We start from the raw sequence: 17,747 nt of genomic DNA, 5'->3' as shown, positions 1-17,747 counted from the left end.
AAAGACCGAGGGCTCCAGACTAAAGAGCTCTGCTAGCCAGGGCGACCATGACTAGGTCCTGGGCTGGGGACAGAGTGGCTGTGAGGAGCATGAATTGGGGCAATGACAAAATCTGAGTAGGGGGTAGAAATGAGATACTGTCGTTACTATTACGCTTTCTAGATAACGGTATTTTTATCGTAGCTACAGGTTTTGACATTGGAGGTTGTGTTCTGGTTCTAGGAAAGAGCGACTTTTTCTGAGGAGACGCACACTGAAGGGCTTGAGGACAGGCTCGTGCTGTCCCCAGCGGACCCCCGGCTGGCTCGGGGAAATGTGCGCGTGCGTGAAAGAGAACACGGAAGCCAGAGAAGCAAATGTGAACAACTGGGGAATTTTCATGATGGGAATGTGGAGATTTCTTGCACAGTGTTTGCAGATTTTTTTGTGAGTTTGAAATTGTCTCAAGATAATATTGTTTGAAAACCCAAGAGTAAGGCTCGTGACCTAGGAAAAACTTCTTTCACAGGGCCCAGATGAATGGACAGTTCTCACCAGTCCTCCTAGAGTGATGCCAGGTTTCGTGCCGCTGTCCCTTACTTAGAACGTAAGCCTGTGAAACAGGATGAGAGTGTGATTTTCCCCAAACGGTGTTGTTCGAGTTCGTAGCTTTCTCCCGCTCCGCCTTTGTTCAAGCCGCTCGAGCACATCCAGAAGGGTGTGCAGACTACGTGTGTTGTCCTTTGCCCGTGTGACTTCTCACACCTGAGCACTTGATGAGGTTGGACTGCAGGCAATTTGAGGCTCTAATCTGGGGCAGGAATTCCGAATATAGCTCTTCTGTGTTGTCAAGTTCAGACACTTGTGCTTGAGCAGGCAGGCAGGTGAAGGTGAGAGCCTCTTTGTAGGTATTCCTGCAGGCCCCGCCAGAGACTTGAATGAGGGAACAGCCTGGGTGCAGTCCTCTAAGGCATAAATTCGCTCTTAAATCCTGTGCCATAAATATGTCAGTGATCATTTTAGCTTGGCACATTCTCAAGAAAAAGATTGAAACGTTGTTTATTGTGGCCATCAAAAAAAACTCAAAAAACAAAAACCTCAGTGGAAGCTATCCCCCATCCTGGCCCTGAATGTCTACTTTTGAGTGTGGTGACATTCTGACAAGAACTCTGAAACTTAATTGTGAAAAGTGTGAAAGATGGCGAAATTCAGTGGGCCAATATAAATAGAATTATTGGCTCTAAGCCATTTAAACATTTGAGAGAGAGAACAGTGGATCTTAAGACAGTTTTTCTGACAGTGATTAGCAAGACCCCCTACCTAACGAGGCTGCTCCTAGTGACAGTAACTCCTACAGGGGGGTGTGTGTGTGTGTGTGTGTGTGTGTGTGTTCGGGGGAGGGCCATCCTAGCGTGTCAGGGAAAATCACCATCTTTGTAGTCGGGCTGCCCCCATTCACACCCCGTCACCCCACTTACCAGCTGTGCGACTCCGGGTAATTTATTCAACCTCTCTGAGTTCCGCTGTTCTCTAGAGATTGTCCTCCTCCCTCTGGGGGCAGTACTATTATAATAGTGCCCGCCGCAGAGCATCGTGTGTGAGGGTCCAATTCATAACTACGTCTAACCGGAACAGGCACATCGGAAGTGCCCCGTATCTCTAGATGTTAGCACTTCTTTGTCTAGTCTCAGAAGCAGTGAGCTAGCTGTGTTTAAGGAGGACGGCCCAGACCCTGTTTCACATCACCGAATTTTTATCTGGCAGGCGCCCTTTCCACTTTGGGGACCAGCCTGGGATTAAGGTGCCGCTTCCGTGCAAGCAGCAGTGGCCAGGAGTGCACTGTGTTCGTTCTCACTGTGATGTTCACAGAGGCAGAAGGCCTCAGGAATAGCAATAAAAACTGGACATTCTCGTGCTGTTTCTGACAACTTTCCTATCCTAAAGAGAATAAAAGCAGTCAGCATTGGCTTTAAAAACCAGAACAAAAAAACTTCACACATTGCAGTTGCTTATGGAAGGAATTGGCAAAGACTCGAGAAGGGTAATTTCTAGAAACCTAATGAATCATACTTTTGATAGGGAAGTTATTCAGGGTAGAAAAGTTGGCATGGACGATGAACCCTCTGGGCAGAGTGGACCTTAAATAATTCTATTATTATTTTCCACTCAGGTGTTTCATTCAAGGTATACTTTTCAATAAGTCTTCCATATGGAAAAAATGTAGCTTATGCCCTATTGCAGAAGGAGAGGGGAGAAATCTTGAGTCACAAAGCTGAGAAGAGTCTTGCTCTCGGGGGTCTGTAAGCACCTGGGTTTTCAGGATGCCCCTCGCCATGCGGATGCTGCCGCCCACTCTCTCCCAGAGCCGAGTTCATCCCTGATTCCTGTGATCTCTCTCTCTCAAGGGAACTAAAGTTTTATAATTCAGCTCAAATGCAATAATATCCCTATAGCCCTTTCTAAGTTTTGTTGTTTTAGTTGCTGCTCCACTGCCTGGCTAAGTCGTTTCTAGTTTCTAGGACAAGCCCCAGCCTCCCCTCGCAGCCGCTGGACGTTTAGACAAGTACAGAGGCGTAGACACCAGAAGGCAATTCCAGCCCACCCTCCGCGTTCACAGGTCTTGCTGAGAATGAGACCCCCTTGCTCCGTTTCACTTCTTAAGCTCCCGGATGCCACCAGCCCAATCTGAAACACAAATAAGCTCCAGGACAGTTGTGCCCAGCCAGGGCGGCGTGTGGGAGCAGTGAGCTGAGTGCCCAGGAGAAGCGGTGCTGGGGGTGTGTGCTGTGCCGGTCAAGGTCAAGTTCGTGGTGCTGGCGCGCTGTGGTAGGAACCTGCTCTCAGATGTTTCCCCCGTGCGGGCAGTCAGCACTCAGCTGTTCGTTTGTAAGTGAATTCGAGAGGAACTTTTCCATTCAGATGTATAATGCCATGTTTAGGGTGGTGTTCCTTAAACGATTTTGGCTTACAGCTCCTTGGGGAATCTGATAAAAGCTTTGGACCCTCTTGTCTCAGAAGAAGGCACATTTGCTTATACAAACTTGAAAAAAGTGCAGTAATTTCAAAGAATTTACATGGAGCACTTTCAGGATGGCTCATGAAGCCTTTTAAATGCTGTAAAACTGGCCATTAAAAAATCTATCTTCCTCTTCCTTTGAAAAGGTTCTGGCGGGGCTCTCTGAACCTCTTAACAGTCTCAGAATATATAATCCAAGATAATGATAGTAACTGCCACTTACTGAGCTTTCACTGCTTGTCAGACACGACGTGTTCCTCGTAGCCACAAGTGAACGCTGGATTGTCCCTTCCAAACCCGCCCCTCTGCAGCCTTCCCCACCGCAGGCAGCCCACTCCCATCTCTTCAGGAGGAGCACAGGCACACTGGACCCTGTCACCGCCCTGCTGTCCCTGTCCCCCTAGCCACCGTCATCTCTCACCTTGTGCATCGCACTGGAGCTCCGACTTCCACCCTCACTGTTCTCAACGCGGCGGTCAGAGTCACTGGTCCTGTTAAAATGCAAGTCTTGTCCTGCTGTTCGACTCAGAGTCCTCCCGAGGTTCCCCATGTCATTCAGAGGAGAAGATGGAACCCTTACAACAGCGGAAGCTCTGTGCTGGCCAGCTGCAGGGGCCTGTTCACTTGGACCACAGTATGGTGTGTGGTCAGGACACGCAGAGCGGCCACCGCGGAGGCCGCAAGGACCCGCCCGGGCTGCCCCAGTGCCCTTACCCGCTCGCTTCCGTGGCCTGGGCTCCCCCCCTCCTTTTCCCTCATCACTGTTCCGGCCAGGCCAGCCTCCTTCCTGAGTCTCAAGTCTCATGTCCGCCAGGCCCTCTCTGCCTCAGGGTCTTTGCACTTGCGTTTACTTCTGCCAGGAAGTCTTCCCTCAAATAGCTTACTTAGCTTACGTCTTTACGTTCCTAAGTCTTTGCTCAAAAGTCACCTTGGTGGGGCATTAACTGACCATCCTTATTAAATGCCGTCCTCACTTCTACCCTAGCACTTGTTATCTGCCTTTACTCTGTCCTGGAGTTTTTTGTTTTTTGTTTTGGGGGGGGGGGTAGTAATCATCATCTTCCCACATATTAATAATAGTTCATTTATGCCCAAGAGTTCATCTCTCCCCACTGGAATGCAGCTTATACTAGGATGGAGATTCTTGTCTGTTCCGTTCAGTGCTGTGTGTATAGGACCTAGAAGAGTGACTGGTACATAATAAGGACTCAAATATCTGTTGAATGAAATGAACAAACCCTAGGAGAATATACATTTTTTTGTAAATACGGTTTTAGATTTAATGAGATGCAGCAACTTGCTCCAAGTCACACAACTGATAGGTAGTATACCCAGAATTTGTGCACGTTCTGATGTCAAGGACTGTGTTCTTAACTACTGAAAATACTTCTTTGTGACAAAATGCAAAATAGCAGGTCAAAATATAGTCCAGAAATGATAGTCTTAGGAGGCCGAGGAGTCAAGTTCAAGTTGCTAGCAGTGGCTGCAAATCTGGGGGGAGGGGGCTCTAGAAAGAGGGGACCCACAGGTGAGGTCGTTCCGAAATCTGTGGACGCCTGGACAGGGAACGCGCGGACTGAGGGCCTAGGTAGCCAGCTGGAGGAGCCGAAGAAAGATCTCACCAGCTCCTGCCTCAGGGGAGACAGAGGTCGGAGTTCACTTCCTCCCAAGTACGGGGGCTGAGCAAATAAACACAGCAAAAGGTGCATTAAAAATTCTAGAAAACTCTTGTCTTTAGGAGTGGGAACCATATTCCCAGAATCCAAAATAAATACTAGTATTTATGCATAAATATCATATTAGATTTCAGTGAATACTTAAAGGAAGAAAAAAACTCCTTGTTAGTTTGCAGGAGTGTTATTTTCTATTATAGCTTTTTAATAATTAGCTTTGTGGTAAGGTGCAGTTGAAACCCCTTGGCAAAATGCAGAAGCCCTAGACGGGCAGTGCTTTGTGAGGTACACTGCAAGACGACGAGCCATTGCTGCTGTATCTGCTTTTTAGAATTTAAAGTTAAATGGGGACTTTAAAGTTAAAATGATAAAAATGTGTGAGCTCGTGAAGATTTTGCTTGGTTCTTTTATCAAATTGTAAATGCAACAGATGGATATACTTGTGATACATGCTTTTCAATTTTTTTTTAGGAGAAAAGCTTTAAACTGTATCCGTGACTATTTTCTAGGTATACATTGTCGCGTGTTAAGGTGGCAGTGGTTAGTTTCTGATGAAATTATTATTGGTTTACCAATAAATGTCTTCCTAGAGCCAGTTATGAACATAATGGTGTTGTGTTTTTTATTATCAGTTTTCTTTCTTTATTTCTCACTGTAGCCTTTTGTCTCTTATCTCCTCCTTCCTCTTGAGATCTTAGGGCCGGCTGGCCGGGGGACGGAAGCCCTTTAGGGTCAGGCGTTCTGATCTGGCCGCGCTGTGTGTGCTGCTGCTTCTGTTGGGCTCCGAGGAGCCATAGGATGGCAACCTGCTACCTCTCATACATTTTTAGAGGGGCACATAGAAAATTCTGGAAAACAGGGCATCTGCTTGGAAACAGTGACTGTTAAAAAGGAAAGATGGGATTTTCCTTTGTGTGTTGCTCCATTCTGTTCATCTTTTATTTCAGTCACTGAGTGGCAGATGTCTCAGCAGCAAGTTAAATATCGGGTGGCAATGGCAGAGGGTTGGGATATGCTGTGTTTTGGAAACTGTATTTAAATATATGCAGAATTCATGTAATAGTTCTAGTGGCAATACTCTATGCAAATTCACTTGATTGCAGTTAGGGTAGTTATTACTATATGAATTTAGTAATATAGTCCATATGAAACTGTATGCTAAGAATTGTGCCAAAAAAACATATATTAAAATCAATGCCTTATGGTTAATCCAAAGTGATGAAAAGGAAAATCTTCCTGTAGTTTTTGAGCACAAGTCAAAGAAAGAAAAATGTATTTCATTTTTAGATTATATAAATGGTGGAGAACTTTTTACCCATCTTTCTCAAAGAGAGCGTTTCACGGAGCCCGAGGTACAGGTCTACGCGGGAGAGATCGTGCTCGCCCTGGAGCACCTCCACAAGGTAAGACGCTGCACCTCCGCGCTGTCTTGTTCTGAAGCAGCTGCCGACGGAAGTCACGCTTCGCTGAGAGAGCGAATGTCTCTACATGTCCCTGTCTTTGCAGAGACTGTGAAAGCACACGTGTAGACCACTAGTCAAGTTTCTCAACTTCGCAGTTCTCTTTCTTTAAAAAAAAAAAAAGACTTTATTTATTTATAGAGAGGGAAGGGAGGGGAGAGAGAGAGAGACAGACAGACATCAATGTGCGGTTGCTGGGGGCTGTGACCTGCAACCCAGGCACGTGCCCTGACTGGGAATCGAACCTGCGATACTTTGGTTCGCAGCCTGCGCTCAATCCACTGAGCTACACCAGCCAGGGCTAGTTCTCACTTTTAAAAATCGACTTTTCTGTATGAGCTCCTGTGATGCAGATTTAAAATGTAGAACCCGAGCAATTTTTAATTTATATTTCATAAAAAAAACCCTAATGCTTATTACAGAGTGTCATTAGAAGAAAATTTGTCATTCTTCAATATTATTTTGTATTAGTTTCACTACTGCAGAGCATAGTGATTAGACAGCTGTATACTTTACAAAGTGTTTGCCCTGGTGTTTCCAGCACCTAGCTGGCACCAAACATAGTTATTACCATGAATCTCTCATTCTTAAAATAACCTTTAAGATGGAACCAGAAGATATAATGTGTGTTTCCTTAATTGTGACTGACTGGCGCAGACTGCGTCACGTCTTCACAGGTGTGTTTTCTGAGCAGGTGGGAGGATGTGAGCTGTTTGAAGGAAGCCCCCACCTGTGCCGCCCAGCTGTCTCCCGCTCCCACTCCGGCCCGTTTGTTTGGTCCCTGAGGCCCTCTCTCACGCCCTCCCCCTCCTCCGTTGCCTCCATGGAGCATGAACTCAGCTACTAAGAACTTTCTATGAAGTTCGTGTCTGTGAGGCTGTTTGAACTCCGTGAAAATCAGTTCAAACTTCAAAAAATACTGCTTCAGGTGCTCTTAATCTTGATCCAATAAACTTTGACTAAAACAACTCTTTTTTTTTACTTAATAAGGAAGCATTATTGTAGAAGCAGATAGTCATTATGTAGACAAGGCTTGTGCCTCAGAAACAGAAAGCACCAGAGTCAGTTCCACCAAAGCCGTGAGACCCTAAGGAGACCTCCCTGGCTTGAGTCACTAAGTTGGGGCGATGCAGGCGCATGGTAAAGCCATGACTCTTCTTCCTCGAGTGTTCAGGTCCTGCACTGGATTACCGATAAACAGATTAAAGTGCTGATTGGGGAGCACAGAAAAGGATGGAGAGAAAAGAGGGGGAAAGGCAGGAAGGAGCCAGGAAGTTAGAATGGCAACAGGGAGACAGTGGGTGGAAGACGAACAATGATGAGAAGATACAGGAAGAGACACGGGGGGGTGAAGAGAAGGGCAGCTCCAGCCCCGAACAGGAACGAGACCGGCAGGTGGAGGTAGAGGGGTTCAGAATCGGAACCTTAAGGGGAGTGAGTGAGAGATTTGAGGAGCAGGAGGGAAAGAGAAAAGGTCATGGGGGCGGGACTGCAGTGCCCTGGAGGGAGAGAGAGCGCGGAGCCTGGGGAGAGGGAGCCGAACCCAGGTGATGGGAACGGACACCGGTGCTCCTTTCCATAGAACTGTCGGTGTGGTGACAAGTTTCACGCTTATGACTGTGTCGTGGGATGGAAGGTAGTTAGGGTGTCCTTTTATACAGGAACCAAGTGGGGTCCAGGAACAGGCTGAAACGGTCTTTGCATTCTATGGTTAGAGGTGTGGGAAGTAGTCTTTTATGGCACAAAGTGGTGGTGGGAATCCCCATAAATCCCAGAGTAAAGACTAACAAAATACAAAGCTCTGACAGGAAAGCTTGGTAAATTCAGTTTTTCATTTGTGTGAAAGCTTCAGTTCTGGTTATTAAAGGAAAATCCACGCACATTCATTCTTATTGAAACAGGGTCGTCAGAAACAGAAGTAGGGAACGTGGTAACTCCTGGGTGCAGGTGTAACCGACAGGGAGTGGAAGTAACGTAGCGAGTCAGATCTCAGCGAAGTTCCCCTTCATCCTAGTGCCCTGGAAAGAGAAATGCAAAGAAGGGTCACACAAGGCCAGTTTTATTAACACCAGGTCTCCCAGGAAGAGACAAAAACAGGGGTTTGTTTAGAACTGCTGTGGGAATAAAAACAGAGACCTGAATGCTGTGGGACCCGGTTAGTCTGGAAACCACGCTGAAGCCATTTGGGAGATGGTGGACAGGAACTGGCCAAGGGCCCCTGAAGGTCGTCTGGGGTGAGGATGGAGTCTGTGAAGGAGGACAGAGGCAGGAGAACTAGCAGGCATCGGGGAGACCCCAGAGAAGCAGGCCCAACAGGAGTGGGACCCTCCTCGCAAGGGGAAGGAAGACCTGGTTGGAGGGGTGCGGGAACCCCAGCAGATGTGCCCGGAGACGGAGGAGTCAGCATTTTCCCTGTTAAGTGACTAGGACCCACGATAACGTGCTGAGCAGGAGACTGCCTCTTTTGGGTTTGTTTTTAAGGTAGATATGAAAGATTTATGGAAATTGTTATTTTTCAATGCCTATTTATTTGTTTTTACAGTTGGGAATTATATACCGTGACATTAAACTTGAGAATATTCTGCTTGATTCTGATGGCCACGTGGTGCTGACAGATTTTGGTCTGAGTAAGGAGTTTGTGGCTGATGAAGTGAGTATTACAATTTTAATTTAAAGCTAGTAATAACAGAGTATAAACAATGATGAAAAATTAGCTATAGAATAAGCATTTAATGGGGTAATGCCGTATGGATTATGGGTTTTTGTGCAGATTCACCCAGAGGAACATTTGGCGTGAGTGACTGGAGAGACTTGTAGTTTGAAATGACCATGGAGCCACTCTGTTAGGACTGCGGTAAACCTCTGATGAACATACCAGTGTTCCCCAGGTTAAAGCAAAACAAAACTACGCATTTAACTTTCCCTGTGAAATATAACTGAGAATTTAAATAACCCATGGGGGGGCTTTAGAATTATGGCTCAGGTGGTAGCCAACAGAAAATTAGAAATCCAAGCATATGCGGCTTACATTCTGGTTACAAAGTAGGACCTGTCATGTTCTGATGGTCCCGTGAGTGCACTTGACAAGAGCGGTAAGACTCTACTAGACTTAATTCTTGAATAACCTTACTGCTTTGTTTTGCTTGTGTGAACTAAACCTGCTAATGTGCAGATTTTCAATATGGAGGGCTCTGCATTTTAATATTGATTGAACTAGTTTAATATTACAGAAGCATTTAATGACATTTAAAATTGTACAGCTATTAGTTGTAATTAGTACTATTATGTAGCAGTTGTAATAAAATTATACTTGTACACTTACCAGTTATTCAACATAACTAAGTAAATGTGAATGCCAATTCATTTCTGAGAAATGATCGATACAGAATACAAAACCACAGTAAAATTTTTGAAGTAGAGCACTTTGTATGAAACATATTGTTCTTGGGTTCCAAATTAGGTGTCCCTGTTTCTGATTACTAGCTCTTCTTGTAATATGCCAAAGCAGCCCTAGGTGAATTAGTACTGAAACTATAAAAACTAAATATCTCAATTTTTTAATCTTATCTGTATTCATTCAATTTACTTATTTGATGAATATTGGTTGACCACTTGTCATGCTAGGTACTAGGTGATATGATGATGAATAAAATAGAAAGTGCCTGCTTTCATGAAGCTGTGGGTGTAATAATATATTATCTTTGACAGAAAATCATAGTTATAAAATCGATTAGATGAGTTTTTGAGAAATTTACTTTGAAGTTTGATTTTTAATACTTTTTCTCCTTTGCGAAAGTTAGTAGCAACTTCAGTAAAATGCGACTGATTAAATGTTAGCAGTTGCTTCGTCACCAAACCCCACTGCAAGTAACTGACAGTCAAAGAGTAGGATAGGCATGCTCTCGAAAGGGAGAGAAGGAAATGCCAACCAGATTTGGGACATAGATGGCAGAAATACTCACTGTAACCGACACTCACTTATACTGAAATATCATCTTTCTTGGAATGAGTTTCTTTTTTGCCCATTCCTGTTCTCCCGCCTTGGTGTTCAGCTTCAGTGAGCCTCCTTGATCACAGCTGAGCCCTAAACCAGTAGTGTGAGAAGCCCCAAAGCAGGGTACTTTGCACCTCTGAGCCCCACAGAGGCTCAGGCATCGGGAGCCTCACGTACCCCTCAAAGTAGAGGGGCAGGTGGCGTGGGGCACAGGAGGTGTGAATGGAAGGATGCACAAAGAACAGGTCCCAAGGATGTATAAGATAAGCCCACCTACGGCTTGTGATGATGTCACAGTTGCTTTTTATATTTTGATTTTAATATAATTTGTTCCCTCTGTACTTTAATAGACTTAGTTTCTTCAGTCATACTATATTTTTAAAAACACTGTTCTGAGAAGGGGTCTGCAGACTGCGAAGGGTCCCTGGCATGCACAGGACCCCTGCATAGAAAGTTGTGGTGCTCACTTCCTCTCTCCACGGAGCCACTCACACATTTGCCCGTTCACTCCATCGGTACTGGGTGCGGGCCTTCTCCGAGCCAGAGTTAGGGTGGGTTCTGGTAATACAGCAGTGAAGAGAATCACTCGGTAAACGCCATGCTCATGGGCGTGTTTGTGTGATCACTTGGCCGATGTTGGCGAGCAGCAGAATGTTAGAAACCGAAGCAAAAGTAAGGAAACAAAAAATCAAACATGGATTGGAGTTGTCGGGTTTCCATACTGATTAGTCAGACGCGCTGTGTGACTCCATCAGCCCGGCTGCTCCTTGCAGGAGAGACGGGGTTTTCTGCCAGTCTGGCCAACAGCTGCTCCTCAGGGGAAGGAAGGGCGTGCTCACCAGACGCCGTAGTTTTTGAGCACTTAGTTCTTTAGGCGCAAAAATGAAATGCAGGGGTTTGATCTGAAGTGGAGAAGCAATTTACAGATTCCCTAACTATTCACCGAATACAGTCCGACTGCATTTAGTAATACAGGTGTAAGTTGTCCCGTGTTAGTAAGCTTTGCAGTTCATCTGTCTTTTCCCTGCAAGACGACCAACCAGCTCTTAGTCCTGGAGAACACACTGTCACGCGAGGATTCGGGCAGAGCTCCCAGCGCTCAGGAAGGTTTTCTGAGGCCCCGAAAACTTTGTCGAATGGTCCTTTGCCCCCGATCCCACCCATTTCCCGCTCAGCCAGTTTTCATGCCTAGACCCTTTCTACCTTGAAAATATTCCCGCCGAACAATTGGTGTTGTGATTAGCTCTCATTTCTTTTTGCTTTCACTTCTCAGCCCAACGCACATTGAAACATCGTCTCCCTTGGAATGAGTTTTCTTGTTTATCCATTCCTACCGTACCTCCTCGGTTTTCAGTTTAAACTGCACTTGAAGGAGTCTCTTCCTTGGCTTCCAGTTTGCGGAGAGATTATACATCTGTACCTCTTTCTCTAACTGACCTCTCCTTTTCAACCTCTTCCTCTCGGACCCTTTCTGTCACCATTTCAGCACGCCTGGTCTCTCCTGTCTTAAAAGTGTTGTAATGGAGAGACACATTGGATGGATGGACCGACCCGTGACCAGATAGATAAAAACAAGAACAATCTCAGAGCCCTGTATTCCCTCCCCGCTAATGCCCCGTTATTCTCTTCTGTCGCTGTTGGCTTACCCTCTCTCCTTACTGGCCCACGTGTCTCTCACTTCCGTGCCGGCTCCGGCTGGCTTGTACTCCTGCCAACTGACCAAAGCAGTACTCGCCGAGGCCACAGTTTACTTCCATTTTGGTGCTTTTCGGTCCTCCTCTTACTTGGCCAGCGGGTAGGGTTGGGCTGGAAGTTGCCTCTCGCCTGGGCTCCCATCACACCACACTCCCTGGACATTCCTTCTTTCTCTCTCTGTTTTCATGGGCTTTTCCTCTTCTGCCTGGCCGTTCATTCCTGCGCTGCCCACAGGCCAGTGCTAGTGCCCCTCTCGTTTTACGTGCGTTCTGTCCCTGTGTGCGGGTAATCCCCGAACGCAGGGCCACCGCTGACTTGTCTTCTGGGATCCAGACCCACGCATGCCCGTCGCGTATTTCCACCTGACTTTCCCACAGGCTCCTCAAGTTCAACATCTGAAAACTGAACTGGTCTCCCCCTCCTTCTTTCAGTGCACCTCAGTTTTATGTACTACAGATTCTGTCCTCATTGCTTGGGGAAATATATTTTTATTTAATTTTCAGGCAGTTATTTTTATGCTTGAAGTTCCTGCTCAAGGTGTAATACTCATCTCTGTATATTTCTTAATTTAATAATTCAAGAAATATTTACTGAGTACCTTCTATGTACCAAGAATTGTACTAGACCCTAGAAATACCGTGGTGAACATAGCAAATTCCTTGCCCTAATGGGCCTGTATTCTAGAGGTATTCATCAAATAGTCATATAATCATTTCATATGCTTTATTTATTTATGAGTTCTTTCTAATATTTAATTTTGAGTTACTTATTTATGAATTATTTTAGATTACATTTCACTAAACTAGATTGTATATAGAACAAAATTGATTTATTTTAGAAGCCTTAAAAGTCTTTTCTATGACAAGGAACACTACAGATTTGATACTTTTACAGATGTGTTCTTTTCTCAACCACAGAATTTGGAAAACCCCTTGAGATTCTGAGAATGAAAGGAGATATTTCTAACTCCCGCGGGCTAGTCTGTGCCCCTCATGGGGTTTTTGGAGAGTGCAGTTGAGCAAACATTTGTTGCATTCTCACTGTGGGTCAGAGAATCTGCTGGGTATTGGGTGTATGAGTCCAACTGAAGACTTTAAAAACATGAAGGGCATCTGCTCGTACCTATATGTAAAGAGATAATGTCAAAATGATACATTTATGTGTTATTAGTTACCATGTGCTTCCATATGGTCTCTGTTTTCATAATTTAACACTGAGCACTTGAAAATTTTCCCAGCATTATTAAAATGAGCCTGCACATAGATAAATAAGACCAGAAGAAAAATAGCATCCTTGACATTTAAAACACAGGTAGCTAAGTTAATTATAACTCACCGCCGTGGTAGATGTGCTTAAAAAGAAAAGGTCTATGGGTTTGTGACTATTTTTTTTTCCAGAAAATGGAAAAATGCAGCCTGTGCTCAGCTTAGATAATGTAATTCACTAATTTTTTAACATGAAAGAGGCTTTTAGTGAGTGCAAAGAATACATAATAAAGTTAAGAGATCTTTTTGGTTCTACACTTTCTGGCTGTGTGACATTGGACAAGTCACTTGGTCATTGACCTCTCTCAGTCTTAGTTTCTTCTCCATCAGTAAAATAGTACCTGTCACATCTAGTTTAGAAGATTGTCACATGGACACAAGAAGCTAATGCTTATGAAAGTGTAGAGCTCTATATAAACACCAGTTTCTGCTGGTAGGAGGCACTGTTCAGATTACTATGAGCAGAATTAAAATATACGAATGAGAATCTTAAATTATTCTCCCTTAATGTTCTTATTTGTAGGAAAGTTGTAAATTACAGTTTCCTCTGATAAATGCCTAGTTAATGTGAGCAAGATTCTGCTGTTACAACACACGTTTCTCAAGATGCCGAGGGGAGCCTCAGGATCCGTAAAAAGCACGTTTGCATTAGGAATCAGATACTTCTCTAAGGCAGCGTTTGCAGTACCTCTGTCTCCAATCCTGATTCTTACTGACCATATATTCACAATTCTTTTCATTTACATGTGTTACCGAGAACCTCTTAGGTCTCTGTAAATAAGTCCTATCGATCATTTGCCAAAGGCTTTGTGGTAAAATAGGTATAAAATAAAAATGACCATCTTAACCATGTTTAAATGTACAGTTCAGCAGTGTTAATTATATTCACATTCCTGTGCAATAGTTCTCTAGAATTTTCCCTCTTCCAAAACTCAACTCTATACCCAGTGAACAACAACTCACCATTTTTTCCATTTTTTCCACCTACTAGCCTCTGGCAACTACCGTTCTACTTTCTGTTTCAATGAGTTTGACAATTTTAAATATTTTATTTTATTTTTGATTTTACAGGGAAGGGAGGGGAGAAAGAAGGAGGGTGAGAAATGTCAGTGTGAGAGAGAGACATTGATTGGTTGCTTTTGGTATGCACCCTAGGGGACCGAACCTGCAACCCAGGCATGTGCCCTCTCCAGGAATAAAACCAGCCAGCGATCTGTCAGCTCGTGGGACGACACCCAACCAATGGAGCCACCCCAGTCAGGGCCCAATTTAGATGCTTTTTATTTCTTTTTCTTGCCTAACTGCTTTGGCTAGGACTTCCAGTGCTGTGTTGAGTAGAAGTGATGAGAAGTAGCATCCTTTCCTTGTTACTGGTCTTAGAGGAAAAGCTTTCAGTTTTTCCATCATTGAATATGATGTTTGCTGTGGGCTTTTCATATATGCCTTTATTTTTAAAAATATTTTATTCATTTATTTTAGAGAGGTGAAGGGAGGGAGAAAGAGAAGGAGAGCAACATCAAAGTGTGGTTGCCTCCCACTCACCCCTCACCAGGGACCCAACCGCAACCCAGGCATTTGCCCTGACTGGGAATCGAACCATCAACCCTTTGCTTCCCATTCTGGCATTCAGTCCACTGAGCCACACCAGCCAGGGCTCATACATGCCTTTATTATGTAGTTTTCTTCTAGTTTGTTGTTGAGTGTTTTTATTATGAACAGGTATTAAATTTTGTCAAATACTTTTTCTGGATCGGTTAAGATGATCATGTGCTTGTTGTTCTTCATTCTATTAATGTAATTGTATTTCATCGACTAACTTTTGAATCTTGAACTATCCTTGCATTCCAGTATTAAACCTCACTTGTCACAGTATCTAACTGTTTTAATGTACTGTTGAACTGGGTTTGCCTAGTTTTTTATTAAGAATTTTTATATATAAGTTTTCATCAGGAACATTGGCCCATAACTTTATTTTCTTGTAATATCCTTTCCCTGGCTTTCATATCAGGGTAAGCTGGCCTCAAAAAATGAGTTTTAAAGTGTTCTTTCCTCTGCATTTTTTTGAAAAGTTTAAAGAGGATTGGTCCTATTACTTCTTTAAATGTTTTTTAGAATTTTCCAGCAATCCATTTGATCCTGGACTTTTCTTTGTGGGGAGGATGTCAATAACTGATTTAATCTCCTTACGGATTGTGGGTCTGTTCAGATTTTTAAATTCTTAATAATTCAGCCTGATTGTATGTTTCCATATGTTTCTAGGAATTTAACCATTCGAGGTTTTCCAGTTTGTTGGTGTGTAATTATTCATAGTAGTGTCTTGTAATGTCTTCTCTTTTTTCCTGATTTTAGTTATTTAGTCTTCTCTGAATTTGTCAATTTTGTTGATCTTTTTTAAAAATCTCATAGTTTTGTTAATTTTCCTCTTATTTTTCTTTTTTTTTATTTATTTCTGCTGTAACTTATTATTTCTTTCCTTCTGTTAACTTTAGATTTTTTTCTAGTTCTTTTTTTAAACATTTTACTTATTTATTGTTAAAGAGAGGGGAAAGGAGGGAGAAAGAGAGGGAGAGAAACATTGATGTGTAAGAGAAACATCAATCAGTTACCTCTCACACACCCCCAACCAGGGACCTGGCCCACAACCCAGGCATGTGCCCTAACTGGGAATCAAACCTGCGACCTTTCGGTTTACGGGGTGATGCCCAACCCACTGAGCCACACCATTCAGGGCTGTTTTTCTTGTTCTTGAGGAATAAAGTATTTTAAAACGAAACCTCTTTCTATCTCAGTGTATTAAGATATTCTCTTTATTTTCTGTTTTAAAATGAACACTTTGAAATGCTTAATTTGCTAGGAATTTATTTTTGTGTGTAAAATGAAGAGGGGATCTTACTTTATTTTTTTATAGAGATAACCCCATTGACTGAACTATTCACTGAAGAGTCAGTTACTCATTTTCCTACTGATTTGAAATGCAGCCTGTCATATGCCAAATTCCTGTGCACACTTCTCAGTCTGTTTCTGGGTTCTTCACTCAGTTCCTTTTGTCTGTTTGCATCTCCCTAAGTCAAAACCAAAAACCTTAAAGGCCGTGCTTTTACAGTAAGTCTTCAATCTGGAGACTTACTGTAAGGTGGGATCTTTCTTCTCTTCACTCTTTATCCTACTATTCCTTTCTCCCTTCCCCTTACCCCGCTGCTCCATCTTCACTGTCTTATCTGTTCTCAGTCTTTGGCTGCCCCACATTAATGTGGAATGGAATTTATAAGTTAATTTGGAGAGAACTGCAATCTTTGGATATTGAATCCTCCAATTAATGAATCTGCCTAAATGAATATTTATATATTCCCATTTATTTTGTTGCTATTTTGTGTTCTCTAATAATATCATATGATTTTCTTTGGAATGCTTCCTATATTGTATTATTAGGTTTATTTCTATAACTTTATAATTTTTGTTTCTATTTACAAAAATTAGAATATCTATGTTTTTCTTGCCAAAGTATAGGAATGTTATTTCATATTAGTTCCACTAATTCACAGAGTCACTTCAAATTTTTACTTCCTAGATGAGTGTGATTGGCTTTTTGCAAATGCCAGTTTAATATTTTAAAAATATTTTTAGTTATACTTAGGTGTTTGATTTCATGTTGAGTCAATTTTGGTAAGTTAATGTTTACAGAAAATGTTATTTTTTTCTTTAATTTTTTTGGCATCATGTTCATAAAATTTCCTTATTTTTAAATCTCATTTAATTGTAGTAATATTTTCTTTTAAATCATTATTGTTGATTTTTAACTTTTTTTCCTTCTTGATCGATTTGCTAGAGATTTGTTCATTTTATTATTCTCCTCCAATAAATAACTTTTGTCAAGCTCTAATTTTTTCTATTTCTTTCATGCTATTCCTTTATTTCTTCGTTCCTTTTACTTTCTGCGAGTTTTTCATATTTTCTAAACTTTTGAATGGGACACTTAACTCATTAATATTTAATCTTTTTAAACAATACTCAGTTTCTACGAGCAGCTTCAGATGATTCCACAAGTTCTGATACATAGCGTTTGTACTCTTATTCCAGTAATCTAATATGTTGTGGGTTTTTTACATTGGGACATGAATTACTTAGAAATGGGTTTTTCATTTTTCAAAAACATGAGTTTTTAGTTATCTTTGGGTAAATGAGCTCTAATTTTGCTTTCTGTTTGGAGAACAAAACATATATGATTTTATTTTTGTGATATTTGAGAATTGCTTTATGATCTATTACATGGTTAATTTCTGTAGATGCCTTATGTTTTCCTGAAAAGACCATGTATTCTCTAATTGTGTATTCTCCAATAAAGTTTCATGTATTTTTTTAACATCAGGCAGATCTTCCATAGCTTCACTAATTACTGTCTTGCTTGATCAGTCAGTTACAGGAGAGATACGTTAAAATACCCATAATGATTGTGGATTTGTCCATTTCTTGAAGATCTCTCCATTTTTGCTTATATAGTATAAGGCTCTTCAATGATTTGTGAGGGTGTTTGGGTTTGGAATAGCGTTACTCCCCTTGTGAAATGTTCCTTCTATGATTATGCAGTGACCCTACTTATTATAATAATCCTTTTTACCTCAAAGTTCATTCTCTTGCTGTTAATAAGATACTCCAGCCTTCTGTTGG

The 17,747-nt window shown here is 42.5% G+C and overlaps 1 protein-coding gene across 1 annotated transcript in view; it reads left to right on the top strand.

The window, feature by feature from the left end:
- Window positions 1–17,747, top strand: part of RPS6KA5 (ribosomal protein S6 kinase A5) — a 128,009-nt gene that overhangs the window by 66,008 nt on the left and 44,254 nt on the right. Inside the window, exons 4-5 of the mRNA XM_045823281.1 lie at window positions 5,956–6,071; window positions 8,671–8,778. Coding sequence (XP_045679237.1) covers window positions 5,956–6,071; window positions 8,671–8,778 — 224 coding nt within the window. The remainder of the gene's footprint in view (window positions 1–5,955; window positions 6,072–8,670; window positions 8,779–17,747) is intronic.

This window comes from Phyllostomus hastatus, unplaced genomic scaffold, assembly GCF_019186645.2.
Source record: "Phyllostomus hastatus isolate PE091 unplaced genomic scaffold, TTU_PhHast_1.1 phas_scaffold_501, whole genome shotgun sequence".
In the NCBI taxonomy this organism is placed as follows: domain Eukaryota; kingdom Metazoa; phylum Chordata; class Mammalia; order Chiroptera; family Phyllostomidae; genus Phyllostomus; species Phyllostomus hastatus.
This window is presented reverse-complemented; position numbering and strand designations above follow the sequence as displayed.